This window comes from Onychomys torridus, chromosome 1 (genome assembly GCF_903995425.1).
Source record: "Onychomys torridus chromosome 1, mOncTor1.1, whole genome shotgun sequence".
Taxonomy (NCBI): Eukaryota; Metazoa; Chordata; class Mammalia; order Rodentia; family Cricetidae; genus Onychomys; species Onychomys torridus.
In genome coordinates this window covers 137,456,472-137,473,961 of record NC_050443.1, presented here as the reverse complement: position 1 = coordinate 137,473,961, position 17,490 = coordinate 137,456,472, and the positions used below count along the sequence as shown (strand labels likewise).

Here is a 17,490-nt window from a genome sequence, read left to right as displayed (position 1 = left end):
GACCAACTCGCCCTGAAATTATAGGACTTAGAAACATTATTCAAGACCTCTTCAAACAGAGGGAATAAGCACTTAAGACTTAAGACACTTTCTTGAAGTGTCCCTAAAATCACTCACCTTTGAAAATGTCTATTGAGTAGCTGAGAGAATGAAATGAGGTAATACGTTCAAAGAGACATGATTGTTCCTTCATTCCATGGATCCTTGAGGGTTCTGGAATTGAAAACAGAGAATGACTTAATATATTCGCCTTTGATTGCATCTCTGGATTTTTCTCCTCTTTACTTGAGACCAAACTGGACTCTTTTGAGTTTGAAAAAAATCACTCTACATTTAGTTTGACAACATGTGGTTTTATATTCTCGATTTGTTTTTCACTCCATTCAGTACAATATCCACAGTTTTAGCTGGCTGTGAGCTTCTGTAAGATGTCCCAGGATGAGTGAGGGAAAAGGACCGTGCACAGTTCTACTTTATAAAATGCCTCAGGGACAAATTTCTTCCTGCTAATGTAAACATGGGCTGCCCATAGAGATAATGTTGTTATTCTTGGGCGTTTCTACATTTTTAAGTAAATTCACTGTATCTGGTCATTAAGCTGTCTCTTGGTGAGGATGTACCTTAGAAGATATGAGATGAGAAACTCAACTCTTTTCTTGTTCAGAGCAAAGCTGAGTTAGTTTAGCACTAATGACTACCTGAATTCTTCATGACAGGATTGCCTAGCTTTCAGGGAAATGAAGGTTTCTTGTTGGTATCTCAGTACAGAAGGGGGAATAAGGAACAGTATTTAAGCAACTGTGATAAATGAATCTAACCTACATAGTTACTGTCTAAAAAAAATCACTAGTATAAAAAAAATCACTAATGTTTATGGAGAAAGAAGTTATTCTTTTTTCTTATGATCACAATCGAAGAGGAGACTAGAGTTAGGAATGTTTTTGCTAGAAAACTTTGAGCTAACAAAGTTCATATGTAAGTGTAATAATAGTTAGTTCCTTAGTGCACCAGCTGGTCACTATGTCACTTGGACTAGACAATCTAAGCCCATCCTGTGATGCTACATATTACAGACTTACTGCTATCACACTAACATCAGACAACAATGCTCTCCATGGCATGTGAGCTTCCAAAGGAGCTCACCTGAAGTCAGCTTCCCAAGTTGTGATCTCTTGGAAGTGAGGCATATGTTTCCAGTGCCTTTGCATATTTTTTTTAAAACAATGACCCCCTCAACACAGAAGACTGCCCTTCAGACTGGGAATAGGTAGAATGTGCACCATGAGAAAAGAACTGAAATTCACCCCTAAATTGAGGGTTATAATGGTGATGTTTGATGCTCAAATCTCCACACAAAACATATACTGAGGGGGTGGTGACTGCAGATGCAAGTATATCTCCTTTGATGGCATTCAGAGGCTCTTGGAACACTGAAAAACTTCCAGAGGACTAGAAGTGAGTGAAATATCTCACATTCAGTAACAAGTAGAGAAAAAATCATGTCTGTGTTTATACTATTGATGTATGCACACATACATAAATGCCATTACCACATCTTTAAGCATATATACAATGCACACTCAACAGCAAGGCTCTAAGACAAATTTCTAACTAGAGCCCTAAGACTCTGGAAATGAAATAGTTTTACATTTGCAGTCATCTTCCTTGACAGAACTCAATGATAAACTAAGACCTAGCACTTGTCATCTGTTTTGCTACACTGGCGAGATCAACAGAGCAGCATAGAAACCCTATTTCTATTTCAGAGGGTTTGCGGATGTACTATGGACACAAAGAGTGGTGTAAGAATGCTGCTGTGATTGATCAGGTTGAGGGAACAATAGGCAAACTGATTGTTCCGCCAAGAGCCGAACTACTTAGTCAAGGAATATTCCAGGTGGATCGTGAACATACTGGAGAAATCTGAAATGCTTCCAGGACACCGAGCTTAGGAACTAGAAATTTCAGGAAACAAGGTATTTGTCTCAGTTATCCCATATGCAGTCAACAAACAAGTATTTGCAAAATGAACAAGAACAAAAAATTTAACCTTATTTCCTAAAGTTCTGGATACCATTCCTATAGAGTTAGGAATTAGAAAGATTTTACTTAACATAAAAAAATAGAACTTTTATATAGCTAAGCAGTAATTGTTCCCAGACATCTGCCTAATATATCCTATATAATAACCCACAAAATAAGAGAAACATGATTTTGTATGATTCTATGCAGTTCATCTTAAGAGTTTTCTTAAGATTTAAAAACTGAAATGTTTAAAGAAAGCCAAGCAATTTGTTAGTAAATGAACAACCAGGGCTTAAATTTTCTGACTTAAATGAACAACCAGGGCTTAAATTTTCTGACTGAAACTTAGGTGCTCCTCCTTTTCCATTTTCTGTCTGCAAACTTGTCTTCATCATTAATAAATGATAAAATGATATTTACGCCACAGAGTTGGGTTCTTTTTACTGAAAATAGATTTGTTTCATACAATATATTCTGGTTACAGTTTCCTCTCCCCTGCTCCTTCTAGATCCTCTCCCACTTCCCCAGTGACCCTAACCCACACCCTTATCTCCTCTCTCTCTCTCCCTCTCTCTCTCTCCCCTTAGACTACAAACAGGCATCAAAAATTAATAATAAAATAAGATAAAAATAAAAATAAACAAACCAGAATAAGACAAAACAAACAGAAAAAACAGAACCACAGAAAAAAACACAAGACATTTGCACACACAAAAAACCCCTAAAAACAAAATTAGAAATCATAATATATGAACACAAGATGGGGTGCTACTCCTAATTTGAGCATTTGCTAGTCCCTTCATTAGCTATTTTGCTACTCATATAACTTGAGGAAGAACTTGGGAATGTGAAAAGTTGCAGTTTGATAGCAGGAGTCTGATTCAAAGTTAAAATATTTGAACACTCAGCCACCAGAATAATAGCTTTAGATTAATGCAAAAATCTCTACTCTATACTCCACCAAAATTAAACTGCTAACATTCCTTGGTGGATTATGCAAGATGAGTGCTCACTGGCACAAATGAAGCATTTGTAAAACTGTAAATAGATTACCCCATACCTCTGTGTAGACACTGAGAAAATGTTATGAGCATTTAATCATTCTGATTCCCTACTCAAAGAGGAAACTGATGAGCGGAGGCACAATTTCTGTATACAGGGGAAAGACTGTCAGTACATACATTAATAGTGAGTGGTACCAGTAAATATTTCCAATGTATATAGAATTTTATATGCATTTTTATTTCTCAAACAGCAAAATTATAACTTCACAGTTAGAATCATCTCCTAGAAGAAGAAACTAAAGCACAGCAGTGTGGGTGAGTTAACTCACTCTAAACCAGTGCTTCTCAACTTTCCTAATGTGTGTGTGACCCTTTCATACAGTTCCTCATGTTGTGGTGACCCCCCCACAGCCATAAAATTATTTCATTGCTACTTCATAACTGCAATTTTGCTACTGTTATGAATCATGATGTAAATATCTGATATGCAGGATATTTGATAAGTGACCCCCCCAGAGGGGTCATGACCCACAGGTTGAAAACCATCGCTCTAAATCATATTGTTAAGCACTAAATTCTGATTTGTACCCAGACACTAGAATGCTAGAACAGATTGATTATCAATTGAGGGCAATGTTTAAAAATCTTGTGGGTCTCATAACTAGGGATAAGGGTGCATACGTGGTAGCTTAAGAGTATTTAAAGTCCATAGAAACACTCCCCAGGGGAAAAAATTATCCAGGCCAAAGTGTCACTAATGGGAGATGTCATTGCCCTCTAGAATGTAACTTTTAGCATTTCTCTGAAGTTTTCTGTTATGGACTTTAGGCAAAATCATGGTGCTCATCAACACAGCATCTCATGTCATTGATAAGTAATTCTTACTCAAATGTGACCTTACAACTCTTTCTCATTGCAATACTTATTATTGCAATCATTACAATAGTGTACTATCCTGACCTAAAAGTCATCTTAGCTTATCTATAGGATAAAAATTCTGCTGTAATTTCCCAAAATTCTTTCTGAATTAGTCTGGCATAAGGCTTTTAGGAATTAGATAATTTTTTCAAGTTCCCCAAGCGTTTTTAATGTGCAGCCAAGTTTTAAGAAATGTGTAGAAAAAAAGCAGATATTTTTAAAGTATGGAACACTTTCTATTCTCCAGTGAAGTAACAGTATAGTAATAGTGTAAAGTTACTGACTGGCTTACAATATGGCCAGGACTGGTCTAAATTAAAGAATTAACATACTTCAAATTCCCCAACACCTCCATCAGAAAGGTGGGTGTTCTTACAATTTGAGCTGTTATAATAAGTTATGGGTGGCTTATAGACAACAGCAATTTATTTCTTATAATTCTAGAAGCTGGTTAATCCACAGTGCCAGCAGATTCAATGTCTGGAGGCCCCTCTCTGGGCCACAGATGGTGCCTCTTGCTATGTCCTCTTATAGTAGAAATAGCAAGGGAGATCTCTATACCTTCATCACCTAATGACCTCACAAAAGAACCACCAACAAAGCCATCACCCAGGAAGCTGGGATTTTAGCATCCGCACTTTGGAGACAAGAACATCCAGACATCACCATTTTACAGATGGTGACAGAAAAATATCTGAAGATTAAAGAACTTCTCCAGTCCACACAGCTAGTGTGTGACAGAGCTGTGAATTAAATGTAGCTCATTCTGACTGGAACCCCGTGCTGTACATCAGTAACTCTGAAACATAAGCGTGCATCAAACCATCTGGAGAACTTAAGAAAACACAGATGGCTGAGCCCCACCCCTAGAGTGTCTGATTCAGTAGGCCTGGAACAAGGAGGGCCTAAGAATATGCATTTCCAATAAATTCCCACTAATGCCGCAGCCACCACTGCTACCCTTACTGCGGGGGGGGGGGGGGGGGCGGCTACCTCTGACTCACTCGAGGACCATATTTTGCAAACTGTGTCTTCAACTGGAACTGCTTCCTATAAAATGAAGCTGCTTTCTTTCACCTTGGAGAGATTTATTCTCTTGTTTCATCCTTGAATCTTGGAAAGATTTTGTGGAATTTTCTGGATCATTTTCCTTCTAGACTGGAAGTGGTCCATGTTAGTGGGAAGAGCTGGGAGTGGGGATTGGAGACCATCTTGTCTCTTCTAGTGAGAATGCTCCTGATGAGAGGAATCTACCAACAGGATAGAGGAAAGACCTGGGTCAACAGGATAACAATCTAAAGTGACAACTAAACATAAGGCTACAAAGAAGAAAGCCAGCGTATCGAGGAAAAAGAATTGCAAGAATTTTGTTTCAGCTTCTTGTTTATCTACTGGAACCAATTTATAAAGACCAGAAAGAGGCAAGAGCTTAAGAGCTTGCTTTCACTCAATCTCTCCTCCTTTTCGCCTTTACAGTAGCAAGAAAGCAGACTGTGCCTCAGAAATAAGCAATCTATAGAAACATGAGGTGGGGAAGTCAAAGAGATGGAATGTGAGACATATATAATTCTTTAGCGTGTGAATGAGCACATATACCCTCACCCATTCAGACTCCGTACTAGACTAGACGTAAGAGACACGGGAAGAGGGAGTTTGATTACTAAGGAGCTTACACAGGGGGTGAAAACTAAGCGTGTAAACAAGATTAATGAAGCACTCCAGGACCGAATGGATGGTAGAGACACAGGAGCCCACTGTAGACAGATGGTCAGGAGACACTAAAAGGAGATAGTGGGGACTGAGTTGAGTCATACATTTGGGTAGCTGGAGAACAGTGGCGAAAGGTCTTAAGGAAGACAGAAAGGAGGGAAGAGAGACAGAGAAAGGATGTATGCATGAAGCACTTGGGGCTGGCTGTTCAGGGAAAGAGTAGCATTGCCTTAGGTTCACAGACAAGGACTTGAAGACAGCCTGTCCATGTGAGGAAAAGCCCAGGGAAGGGTAAGCATGAATTTATCTTGCAGAGCCCAGAGAATCATAAAGGCTTCCATAAGGAAAGCAATCCAGCGCAATCATGATTCTAGAGAATTCCCATTTGCCCTTCTTTCCTCAACATGGACTGGATTTCCTTAACACATACAAGCTGCCATCTCCCTCATCTCCCACCCGCACTTTGCTTCAGTGGGACAATTTCTCTGTGATGAGATGCATTCAATTCAGTTCCGGGTCTCTCAAAGCCATTGCTTGAATGACCGGGGCAGGGCTTGGATTTCTTTTAAGATTCAGGAGGCTTGGAGAAGTGTAAGATATTACTCCTGACATTTGATTTTCAAGTCCTTATGAACGACGCCTATAAATTTCATTCCAAATAAGCTAGGATTTGGTAATTCATAAATAATTTACCATGGTGAGAGGGAAGAGATTGCTCAATTAATAACATGCCTATCATGTAAGCATGAGAACCTGAGCCTCTATTCTCAGGATCCACATAAAAATTCAAGCACAGCCGCAGTAGGACGTAAGGGGAGACAAGTGGATACATGAAGCTTGTAGGCCACCTAGTACAGAAGTCACATTGATGAACTGCAGTTTCAGTGAAAGACTCTGTCTCAAAAACCAAGGTAGAGAGTAGTTGAGGAAGATGCTTGATTTCAGTCTGTGGCCTCTGCATGAACATGTGCACACACATATAGGGGAAAGAGAGAGAGATTCAAAAAAACATTTTTGTCTCCACAATTAAACCATAACATACAGAACACATGAAATACTGAATTCATATCTATTTGCTTACTTTGCCACATTGGCTATAGGCCTTCCAAGAGTATAATTTTTAGTTGTATACATAAAACTAACAATGACAGTAGAAGAAACTAAATGGGATTAAATTAATAATCTTTAAGAATACACTGAGCCATTGGGTGGTGGTGGTGCACGCCTATAATCTCAGCTCTCAGGAGGCAGAAGCAGGTGGATTTCCATGAGTTTGAGGCCATCCTGGTCTACAAAGCAAGTTCCAGAACAGCCATGGCAGGAACACAGAGAAACCCTGTCCCAAAAACTAAAAAATAAGGTATATATATGTATATGTAATGTTTATTTTTAAAAAAGGAATACACTGACCCATGAACTTCATCATCTGTATTTCCTAAGTGGTTTGCACAAATAGTACTAATTGCTTAGTAGTTAATCAATACTGAATATGTTAATTCATAAATGATAAGTCAGCTGCTTAAATGCTTATCCCTGAGATAAGCAAATGTGGGAAGATTATATCCAACTACAGTTACTAAATTACAGCTCCATTTCAGACAATGTTAAGCACTTTCACACTTACTCCTCATGTGAATAGGTGCTCTGACAATTTCAGAAATATGTAGCCTCAGGCCCTTCTTCTAAACATTTTGGGGGTTATGAGTGTCCACACTGACTACAAACTACAAGCTTCTTTGACTCAGGTTGAGAGAAACCCAGGTCTATAGGTATAAATACAAATATTTAGGAGGAAATCTGACAAAATGGCCATTTAGCAAAGTAACAATACCAGGTATTTTGACTGGGATTACGTTACCAGGCATGAAATTTTCTTCTTCAAAGCAAGCCTCAAATTAAACTAGAAGGCAGGTATTACCCTGTAACAACCATGCCACTATTTTATGAGTGGACAGATCTTGTCTTGCAGGTTGGCAGGTATTACAGTATGCAGGGCTCAAAGCTGGTTAAGACCATTTATATCTTTTATCCCTCAGCATCCTGTATAGCATCTCCCAGCATCATGAAAGGTGCAGCACTGGGAAGAACTTCCTACTCAGTATGACTGTGTTTTACAGCCAAAGTTCATAGTATCTTTAGCAATAGAATCTTACCATAATTATGGTGGGTAACCAAAAGTAATGGCAATAGCCTTGGAGAACTCTGTGGCTCCCTGACTAATAATTCATAAGGAGGTATCCCATGTCTTGCATCGAAATGTTTTTTTAATAGCTCACATCTCCTGGGGGTGGCTCTGCTACCCACACAAGGTACCTCCCTTTGAGCTCATTTTTACTGTTGTTGTTATATTTTGAAATTAGCTTACTAACTAGAGGGTTTTCCATGACGTCTTCTCATTTGTCTTTAGTTTACAATAGCACATCCTCTATCCTGTACTCCCCTCCATCAGCCCCCAACCCCAATCTTTATGAACCCCCATTTCCCAGCAAGGTCCAGGGACCATCTTAGAAGAGGAGACAAAAACCGCATTAGGAGCTAGCGGACAGGGATGAGTGCTGAGAAATGTCATCTTTTACACATGGCATGGCTGTCACACTCATGAGCTCCCAGCAGCTGTGGTTGCCTGCCCAAGATCTGCACCCTATCAAACAGCCAAAATTCCCACAAAGATGAGATAGGAGACCTGCAGGCCTCACTCCTTGCCCAGTAACAAGGGCTGAGAAGCAAAAGTTTCTGAGTATTTTTACCACTCTTATCTTACAAGAAGAAGCCCTGAGCTGCTCTGATCGAATGGCGTCATTTAGACTTCAGGGCTGGCGTGGAGTCTGTGCCCTGGTACCAGACTGTGTTGCAGGCGGGCTGAAGGGTACATTTTCTTCAGCTGTAAAACAGCTATGTGTCCCATTAATTATCTCACAGACAGCCATAATCCAATACTGGGGAAGACAGGAGAACGGTAATCCTTATACATTAGACCTCTGTAAAAAGGGGACAAAATAATTACAAACCAATTCTGAATGAAGTCTGTACCAGACTCTCGGAGTCACAGCTTGCCTCAAGTTATTTGTCAGATGCGTATTGGATCTGGCTCCAGCAGATCGAAAACAAAGGGGACTAAAAGTAAAGAAAGAATACACAACTACAGGATTTGTGGGGAGAGAACAAAGGTGTTTTAAACTGCTTTTTACAATTTAGCAAATGTACTCTTGAGTAAATATCAAGAAGAAGAAAGGATTTTTCTCTTCCCTCCCTTCCCAGTGTGAGAAAGCCTCTCTTGTGCCCTTCCTTAATGAAACAGAGCAGTCGATGCCTCTAACTCTTCCATCTAATCCCATTAATGCAGTCTGTGGGGATTCTGGTTGTGGGATAACATAGGGGCCGTCCGCAGACCTCAAGTAAAACGGGTAATATTTTTCAGTCAGGCTTTTCACTGCTCCGTCAGAATGTGTGAGAACCAGCTCAAAACCAAAGCTGACGCCACTGGTGAGTTGTACTTTTTCTTCTGTCTGCTGACGTTCGGCAGTGTAAGCCATTCTTAGATGAGAAAGCAAGCCTTTAAAGGCTCTAAGCAAAATAAAGCAATATCTATGTGGGGACAACAAATGGTTTCTGTTTGGGGAGTATATTTAATAAGCCAATCACCCGAGCCTCACTTTACACTAGAGAAGATGTCTATACATATAAATATTGTCATATCCTGAGTGAATTACTACAAATATTTGTTTTGACCCTAAACTGGATTTTTTTCATGTGCCATATCATGTTGATGTTAGGTTGACAACATAAACATTATTGAAGTGATTTTTTTTTAGCTTTAATTTTACCTTTTAACATTGCTACAGTTGTTACTGTAGTTACTTGATTTTTAAAAAATGTTTTAAATGTTGATGTAGTTTGTATAGTATGTAGAAATGTATCATGTGTAAGAAATCTTTTCAAAAAAATTGTTTGGTCAAAAGGTTATTAACAATGTGATGAATCATGGGGTTTGAGGATTTGTTTTTTACTTCTAATTTTTTTTTTAGTAAATTAGGACATGTTTCTCTAAGCATGTGTTATCTCATGAGCAGATAAGTCTGAGTGTCTGTTTTGAAAACATTTCAAGGTAAAAATTATTTTCGCATTTTTATTAGTACTAAATAGCCACAAACAGCAGTTGCAAATATCATAATAAAAAAATACAAGTTGTTCAAAGAATAAAAAGAAACTTTGCAATTTTTTCTAAACACCTACTAATCAAGCTAAATCTCCACATATCCCAAACTCAGAACTTCATCTTTCATAATGCACAAGGTCCCCTTAAAAGAAAACAGGCATTGCTTCTATGCGATGACTCAACCACATTCAAAACCTGTGTTCTTAAAGACCAGATTGGTGGAGGAAGTCCTGACCAACAGATTTCAGCTCTGACATCAGTGGAGTCTTTAAACAACTATCTATCCTTACTACTGACAGATTAATTGAGGATAATGTTGCTATTGTTGTTTAGAAATTAATAACAGTGGACATATTAACGTCTATGTGCTTAATCCTCTTTAGTTCTGAATCGCAATTAACAGAGACTCTCAGATAAACATTTATGTTTCTTTCTAATTATATAATTTAAAAATGTATAGCTACTGTTTGTTGTGAAATTACACAAAACATGATGTTTAATTTTAGAGATTCCTGCCTATGTAGACACATGTGCGTGTACACACACACACACACACACACACACACATCCATCTCATTTAATAAAACATGTAAACTAACATGCTTTTACATTTTGAAAGGAGAACAAGGGTTTTTTTTTTTTTCTTTTTTCTTTTACATTTTTGTGGACCTACAAGGTATAATCTAAATTAAAGGTGAAACCTTAAGGTCAATATTTCTCTAGACTACTTGGTGTCATGATTAGCAACTTCTAGATCTCACCAATTCCTTTTCTGCATAATATTTTCCCCAAAGACAGATATCCTCCTGCTATAAAGGCAATTTAAATATCTGAACAAATAAAAAAATAAAAAGCAAACATCTTCCTACCAGTGTAATCTACACTTTAACACACAAATGCCTTGGTACAAATGAGCAGTGTAAGAAACACAAGCAGTGGGGGCTGGGAGCACCATACTCTCTCTGTTTAGATGTTATTTGTAGACTGTCAAGCATGGCTAGAAATGCCCCCCCCCCCCCCACGCGCCTTGTAGGAAAAAGGAGAAACAGTTCAAAGGGAGGAAATCTGTTAAAGCAGAATTTGAAAATCACATCCATTCTTACTACTTTTTGTGACAATAATGCAGAGTGATGTTACTGCAGGGGACAAGAAGGTATGGTCTCATCTTGTTCAGGCACCAGCCAGCTTACATAAACATGGAGTAAAGCTGTTGAGGATTATGTGAGCATGCTGGATCTGATGAGCTCAAAAATAAGATAGCTCGGTCCTATCATATTTAGGATTATGCTGGTAATCGCCTTAGAGAAAGTGTGCAGTATCAGCAGAACAGCCCCTTCCGCCTTTGAAGGGGATAGCATTGACTCCAACTGTGTGGGGCAACAGGCCTTTGTGACATTTAGCATGGAGTAAAACCGTAAGACACAACTTCTGGAGACACATCTTATGTGATCGCTTGACCCCTGAAATAGTTCCTGGTGCTGTGTGCACATAAGAAAACTTCCCACTGGTTTCTCTCTCCCTTTGTTAAAGGCCACTTGTCTAACAGTGGACTAAATCCAAATATGCTGACCTCCAGCCTCGGCACAACTCTTGTTGCTAGAGATGACAAGAATCAGGGTTCACACTAATTCTCTGACTTCCCTCCATTCAGAGTCAGTGTGAAGAAGTTAGTGTCTGGTCTGCAAGTTTGCTACAACATAGATATCATGATGACATGATTCTCAATTGAAGATTTTGTGATTATTTAGCCAGTGTAGCATTATTCATGTTGGAAATGATCAAAGTTCTTGTAGATGATCCAAATATAAAATCTTAAAACATGACATTTTGTATGACGATCGTTGGTATTAAGTTCTTTCCCGCTCCCTCTCCTTCTGCTTCTCTCCTCCAATCTCCCTCTCCCTACATTTAATTAATGATCAAAAATGCAAATTCATGGCTTTATTTTTATATTAATCAAGCATGCCATGTATCAATTTTCTGAAGTATTCTGCCCCTCTTTTAGTTTCTGTGTTTGTTGTCTTACTTATTATTAATTTTTGAGCTGAGGATCGAACCCAGGGCCTTGCACTTGCTAGACAAGTGCTCTACCACTGATCTAAATCCCCAACCCTACTTATTATTTTTAAGAGTCTTGCTCTATAGACCTGGTTAGCCTTGAACTCATGGTCTTTCTACCTCCACCTCCTGAGTGCTGATATTAGAGGGGTATAGCATGTGCATGGCTCTCAAGTATTCCTGAAAACAACATAATGTAAGGACTACATCCTAAAACACAGCAAATAGTAAAATACAAGGTTGAGTCACATGAAATTCCCAATATCAAACTGATTTTTTGCACAGAAAAGTAGCAATTTTGTGTAAGTCAACTTAATGTATGCTAATTAACACAGATAAAGAAATGCATGTTGATAATTCTAGAAACATCTTACTACTAATTACTTTGTATTTAACCCCATTAAAAGCCCCCCTCAATAAGTTTACATAAGCTAGACATTCATTCTTATAGTTGGTGTTTCCTCTGTCCACCAGCTTGTTTCCCCTTTCCCTATACATCTCTTTCTTAAAATTCCTCTTGGTTTCCAAGGTCTGGCTCAAAGCCAGCTCAGCACTCAGGCTCCTCAGCTTCGCCATACTGAAATCCTCATTTTTCCTCTCCCAGGCTCACTTTTCCATCATCTGTCTGTTCTTTGCTCACTTTTTTAGGCATATGTGGCTATGCAACATGTGGTTTTGAAGATTAAAACTTGGTTTTGCATGTATCTGTGGTCCAACAGATTTAGACCCAAACAAACCTCAGGTTGTTAAGTTATGTATGTGTGTGTTTGTGTGTGCTGTGTGTACATGTGCACATTTTTGTGTGTGTGCACACTCCAGTCTAAGCTTGTGTCAGCTACTGATTGCATTTATTATTTGTTTGATTGCTTGTTATTTTATTTATTTATTACTTATGCTGTACAGTTTTGAGTTTCCCGAATGTGTAGCTGGAAGCACGCTGGCTTCTTTTACTTAACTTTACACACTGGCGTCTTCCACATTGATGTTGCTCATGGCATGGAAGCTCTTTCGCAGTGCCAAGTGATATTCTGTAGCTGCAGTTTTTCCGTGCCCTGCCTGGCCTGCAGTCAGAACAAATCTCTCTTACCTGCTAGTCCCACAGCCGCAAATAAACATGCAGTGGCTTATATTAATTAAAACTGCTCAGCCATTAGCTCAGGCTTCCTACTGACTAGCTCTTTACACTTAAACTCAGCCCATTTCTGTTAATACATATGTCGCCACGTGTTCTATGGCTTTATGTGTGTGTCATTACATGCTGCTCCCTGGACGGCAGGCTGTCATCTCCTGACTCTGCCCTTCCTCTTCCCAGAATTTTCCTTGTCTGTTTATCCTACCTATATTTCCTGTCTGGCTACTGGCCAATTAGCATTTTATTTATCAATCAATCAGAGCAACACATTAACAACATATAGAGTGATAGCCACAGCAATATTCCATTTATCCATTCAGCTATTGAAATGCATCTTGTTTCCCATTTGGAGAAAATATGAATAAACTTTTATGTACATGTTCTGTGTGGACATGAGTGACTCAGATACCAAATACCGAGGAGCACAACTGCTGCTAAAGCTCACTTTGACTCTACAAATTTGCTGCATTGCCTTCCAAAGTGGCTTTGCCATCATCTTGCCTTCCCAGCAACAAATGAGTGCTCATTTGCTCAGCCTCTTTTCCAGCATTTGGTGTAGCTCTTGGTTTTTAGAGAGCAGCCTTCCTAGTAGGTGGTTTGCAATTCAGTAATGCGCAAGACACTTGGCATCTTCTAATGTACTTACTTGTAGTCTTTTAGGAAGCAGATCTTCAGATCTTTGGCTCATTAGCTTTTAATTTTAGGAGTTATTTGTATGTTGTAAGCATATGTTTATTATTTGACATGTGTTTTATAATATTTCCTCCAATCCTATAATTTTTATATCTTCATGTTCTCAATGTACTTTGGTTTTTAACACAGAAAAGCATGGATTTTTTTTTATTGTCTAAAGAGGTGTTTTTCCTCTTTATTAATTAATCTATAGGGAACAAACTATGCCCGGGTCCAGTTTGGTCATCTATGAACCCAATTTGTAATTCTTTGCATTCCCCCTACCTCTTTCTTGAAGGAGGTGCTACATAAACATGAGCTTCTACTTCAAGGGTTCAACTAAGTGGAGATAGGAAGAGAAGTTCCAGAACAGGAGAAGCTAGAGACAACATTTTTACCTGCCACAGAAAGGACAGTTTCTGGTGTCAGTCAACAAGCACCATTCGCTTTTTGTTTTCTTTGGTTTGGCCTGGGGCTCACTGATGAGGCAAAGCTGTCTAGCTAACAAGTCTCAGGAATCTCTCTCTCTGCCTCCCCAGTACTGAGACTACGAGCATGTGCCATGGCATCCAGCACTGTTCCATAAGATCTGGGGGGTACACTCAGTTCCTGGTGCACACCAAGCAATCATTTAACTGATTAGGCTATCTCTCCAGTCCCTAGACTACATTTTTAAGGATCATGCCAAAAGCAACTTTGGAAATAAAGGTTTTATTTGGTTTATATGGCTTTTCAATCAAAGTCCATCATTGAGGGAAGTCATGGAAGGAACTCAAGGTAGGAAAGGAACCTGAAGGCAAGAACCGAAGCAGAAGTACAGAGGAGAACTGCTTACTGACTTGTTCTTCATGGTTTGCTCAGCCTCCTTTATTATAATATCCAGGACCCTGAGCTCTGGGATGGCAACCCCCAAAGTGGACGGGCCCCTCCTACGTCAATAATTAACCAAGAAAATGCTCCACAAATTTGCCTACAAGTCTTCTCATAAAGCATTTTCTCCATCATGATGTCTCTTTCCAGATAACTCTAGCTTACGTCAAGTGGGCAAAAACTGGACAGCACAGTAGATGAAAAACAACAGCAAGAAGAAAAACACATTGCTTGATTTGCCTATTTCCATCCAAAGAAATAAACTTTATTCAACTCCACGTTTAAAATAGGAAAATTATATTTAAAAAGAAAAACTCATCTAGGTATAGTAGTGCATGTCTACATGCCCAGACTCAGAGGCTGACCAGGAGAATTACAAATTTGAGGATACACTTAGCTATATAGTGAATCTAAAGCCAGCCTGGACCACCTAGTGATAAGAGAGAAAAAGAAAGAAAGAAAGAAAGAAAGAAAGAAAGAAAGAAAGAAAGAAAGAAAGAAAGAAAGAAAGAAATGGAGAGAGAGAAAAAGAGAGAGGGAGGGAAGGAGGGAGGAAGGGAGGGAGGGAGGAAGGAAGGAAGGAAGGAAGGAAGGAAGGAAGGAAGGAAGGGAGGGAGGGAGAGAGAGAGAAAGAAAGAAAGGGGGAGGGAGGGAGGGAGGGAGGGAGGGAGGGAGGGAGGGAGGATGGGCGGACAACAGACAAACATACGGAAAGGACCCAATAAAACAAAGAGTTTAGATGAAGATGGATGAAATGTAAAGTGTGCTTTGCACAAGCATGAAGACAGGCATTCTAGCCCTGAAATCCATGCAGAAAGCTAGGCATGGTGATGTGTGGTTGCAGTCCAGTGCTGGGGATAGGGGAATGAGGCAGGGAATCACTGAGGCCCACTAGACAACTATTATGAACAAAAACATAAAGCTCAAAGCAAACAAAGGAGACACCCTGTCTTAAAACAGAAGCAGGCAGTTCCTGACAGTAATACTTGAGATTGACCTCTGGCTGCCACATACATGTCCAAAGATACACATGCACATACACTGATACTTGAGATCGATCTCTAACTGCCACATACATGTACACACATACATATGCACATACACCAGTACTTGCACACACACACAAAATTTTTTTTATTAAAAACCCATAAGAGAGTAAAACTTGTATTTTAAAAAAAATACAAGAGTAGACTTTTTAAAAATAAGAAGAAGAATTTGTACTTGGTATCCAGAAAATGACCTCTGTGCTACAGCCTAAGGAGTCACAGAAGAGGGAGAAGCTGCTACCCAAGCAGTGATAGGACATAAAGGAAAAGCAGGGCAGATCTGTCTGCAGAGGAACTCTGCTGTGCCCTGTGTTAAATGAAGGAGTGCAAGAGGCTGCTGGGATGTTCTGGTTTCTCTTCTTTCCTGCATCATCAGTTAGTAACAGAGTTGTGAGGGTTTGTTTTTGTTGTTGTTGTTTTGTTTTGTTGTTTTGTTTGGGGTTGAGGATATGGAAGTCTAACTCTCCAACTGTACTATTGCCTTTATGAATAAAAGGAGATGTATAAAAAGTAATAGCAGAGAATGATTTTTCCAGAATCTTGTGAACTTTTTTATTTTAGCATCAGGGATATCAAAGATCCATCCAGTCTCAGAGTAGCTAAAACTATGTTCACATGGCATCACAGGACAGTGCTTTTTGAGCTTCAATACTGTCTTGGGAGCTTGTTAAAGAGCATATTTCACATCATCTGAGCTTAGGTAAATATTCACATTTGCACTTGCTCCCAGGTTATGCCAAAGCCCCTGGTTCATGGGCCTCCCTGAGTGATAACAGATGACATCAGGTGCTCTCTACTTGAATGATATCAAGTCATCAACTTCTACACTCATATTTCATTAATGTTAAGACATTAATAGTACAAAATTTGTTAAGTAGGAATTAATTCATAATTTAGGATCTTTTAACTATTAGAGCACTCAGACGTGTTTGAAAGTATTAGCAAGAATAACACTGAATTTATACTTAATACAGTACCCCACACACACCTTTACCCATATATTCCAAGTCTTCCAGTGGATGCTTAAAATAGTGGCTGCTACCAAACACTATATCTACTGTGTTTTTCTATAAATGTACACCCAGTGTTAATCATTTTACTCATCACTGTGACCAAATACATAACATAAATAGCTCAAGGAAGAAAGATTTATCAGGGTTCATATTTTGACAGAACATTAGTGCAGGAAGGCATGGCAGAAGCAGGTGACTTCACCTCAGCAGGTATGAGAGGCAGTTGCTTGCCAGGAAACCAAGAGCTCAAGCTGGAACCAGGTCCAGGCTATCACCCAAAAAGCCAAGTTCTGCTACCCACTTCCTCCAGATAGGCCCTACTGTGCACCACCAAATGAGGACCAAGCATTCCAAGACATAGTCCCATGAGGACACTTCAAATAACATTATATGATAGAGCTTAATTCATAGAGTAGGTGCCATAAGATATTTACTATAATTAAGGGTAAAAATGGAATGTACATAGATAGTCTGACAACTGATCTGAAAATCAACACAGCTACTAAATGGCTAACAGTTTGGTAGCATATACAGTATGTATACATTAGAGAAAGAGATGGTTCAGGTTTTTTGCAAGGTGGCATGCAACAGTGCCAAGTTTTCTTTTTCTACTCAAGCAGCAGGTAATTGAAAACTTTGAATTGTTTATTTCTAGAATTTTCCACTTAATATTTTTATAAAATGGCTGCTATTTTCATTAGGATTCTATTGCTGTGAAAAGACGCCATGATCACAGCAACTCTTATAAAGGAAAACATTTGATTAGGGCAGCCTTACAGTTTCAGAGGTTTAGTCCATTGTTGTCATAGCAGGAAACATGGAGGTACATAGCAGACATGGTGCTGGAGAAGGAGCTAAGAGTTCTACATCTAGATCCCCAGGCAAC

The 17,490-nt window shown here is 39.1% G+C and overlaps 1 protein-coding gene across 3 annotated transcripts in view; it reads left to right on the top strand.

Annotated features, from left to right (window-relative positions):
- The window catches only part of Rorb (RAR related orphan receptor B), a 181,835-nt gene that overhangs the window by 107,373 nt on the left and 56,972 nt on the right, over nt 1–17,490 (top strand). The window contains exon 1 of one of the 3 annotated variants that reach the window (XM_036207224.1): nt 9,076–9,140. The exons of the other annotated variants lie outside the window; for them this stretch is intronic. Within the exon in view, the coding sequence (XP_036063117.1) occupies nt 9,101–9,140 (40 nt within the window). The 5' untranslated portion in view covers nt 9,076–9,100. Of the gene's footprint in view, nt 1–9,075; nt 9,141–17,490 lie in introns of those variants that run through there. 3 annotated transcript variants of the gene reach the window in all.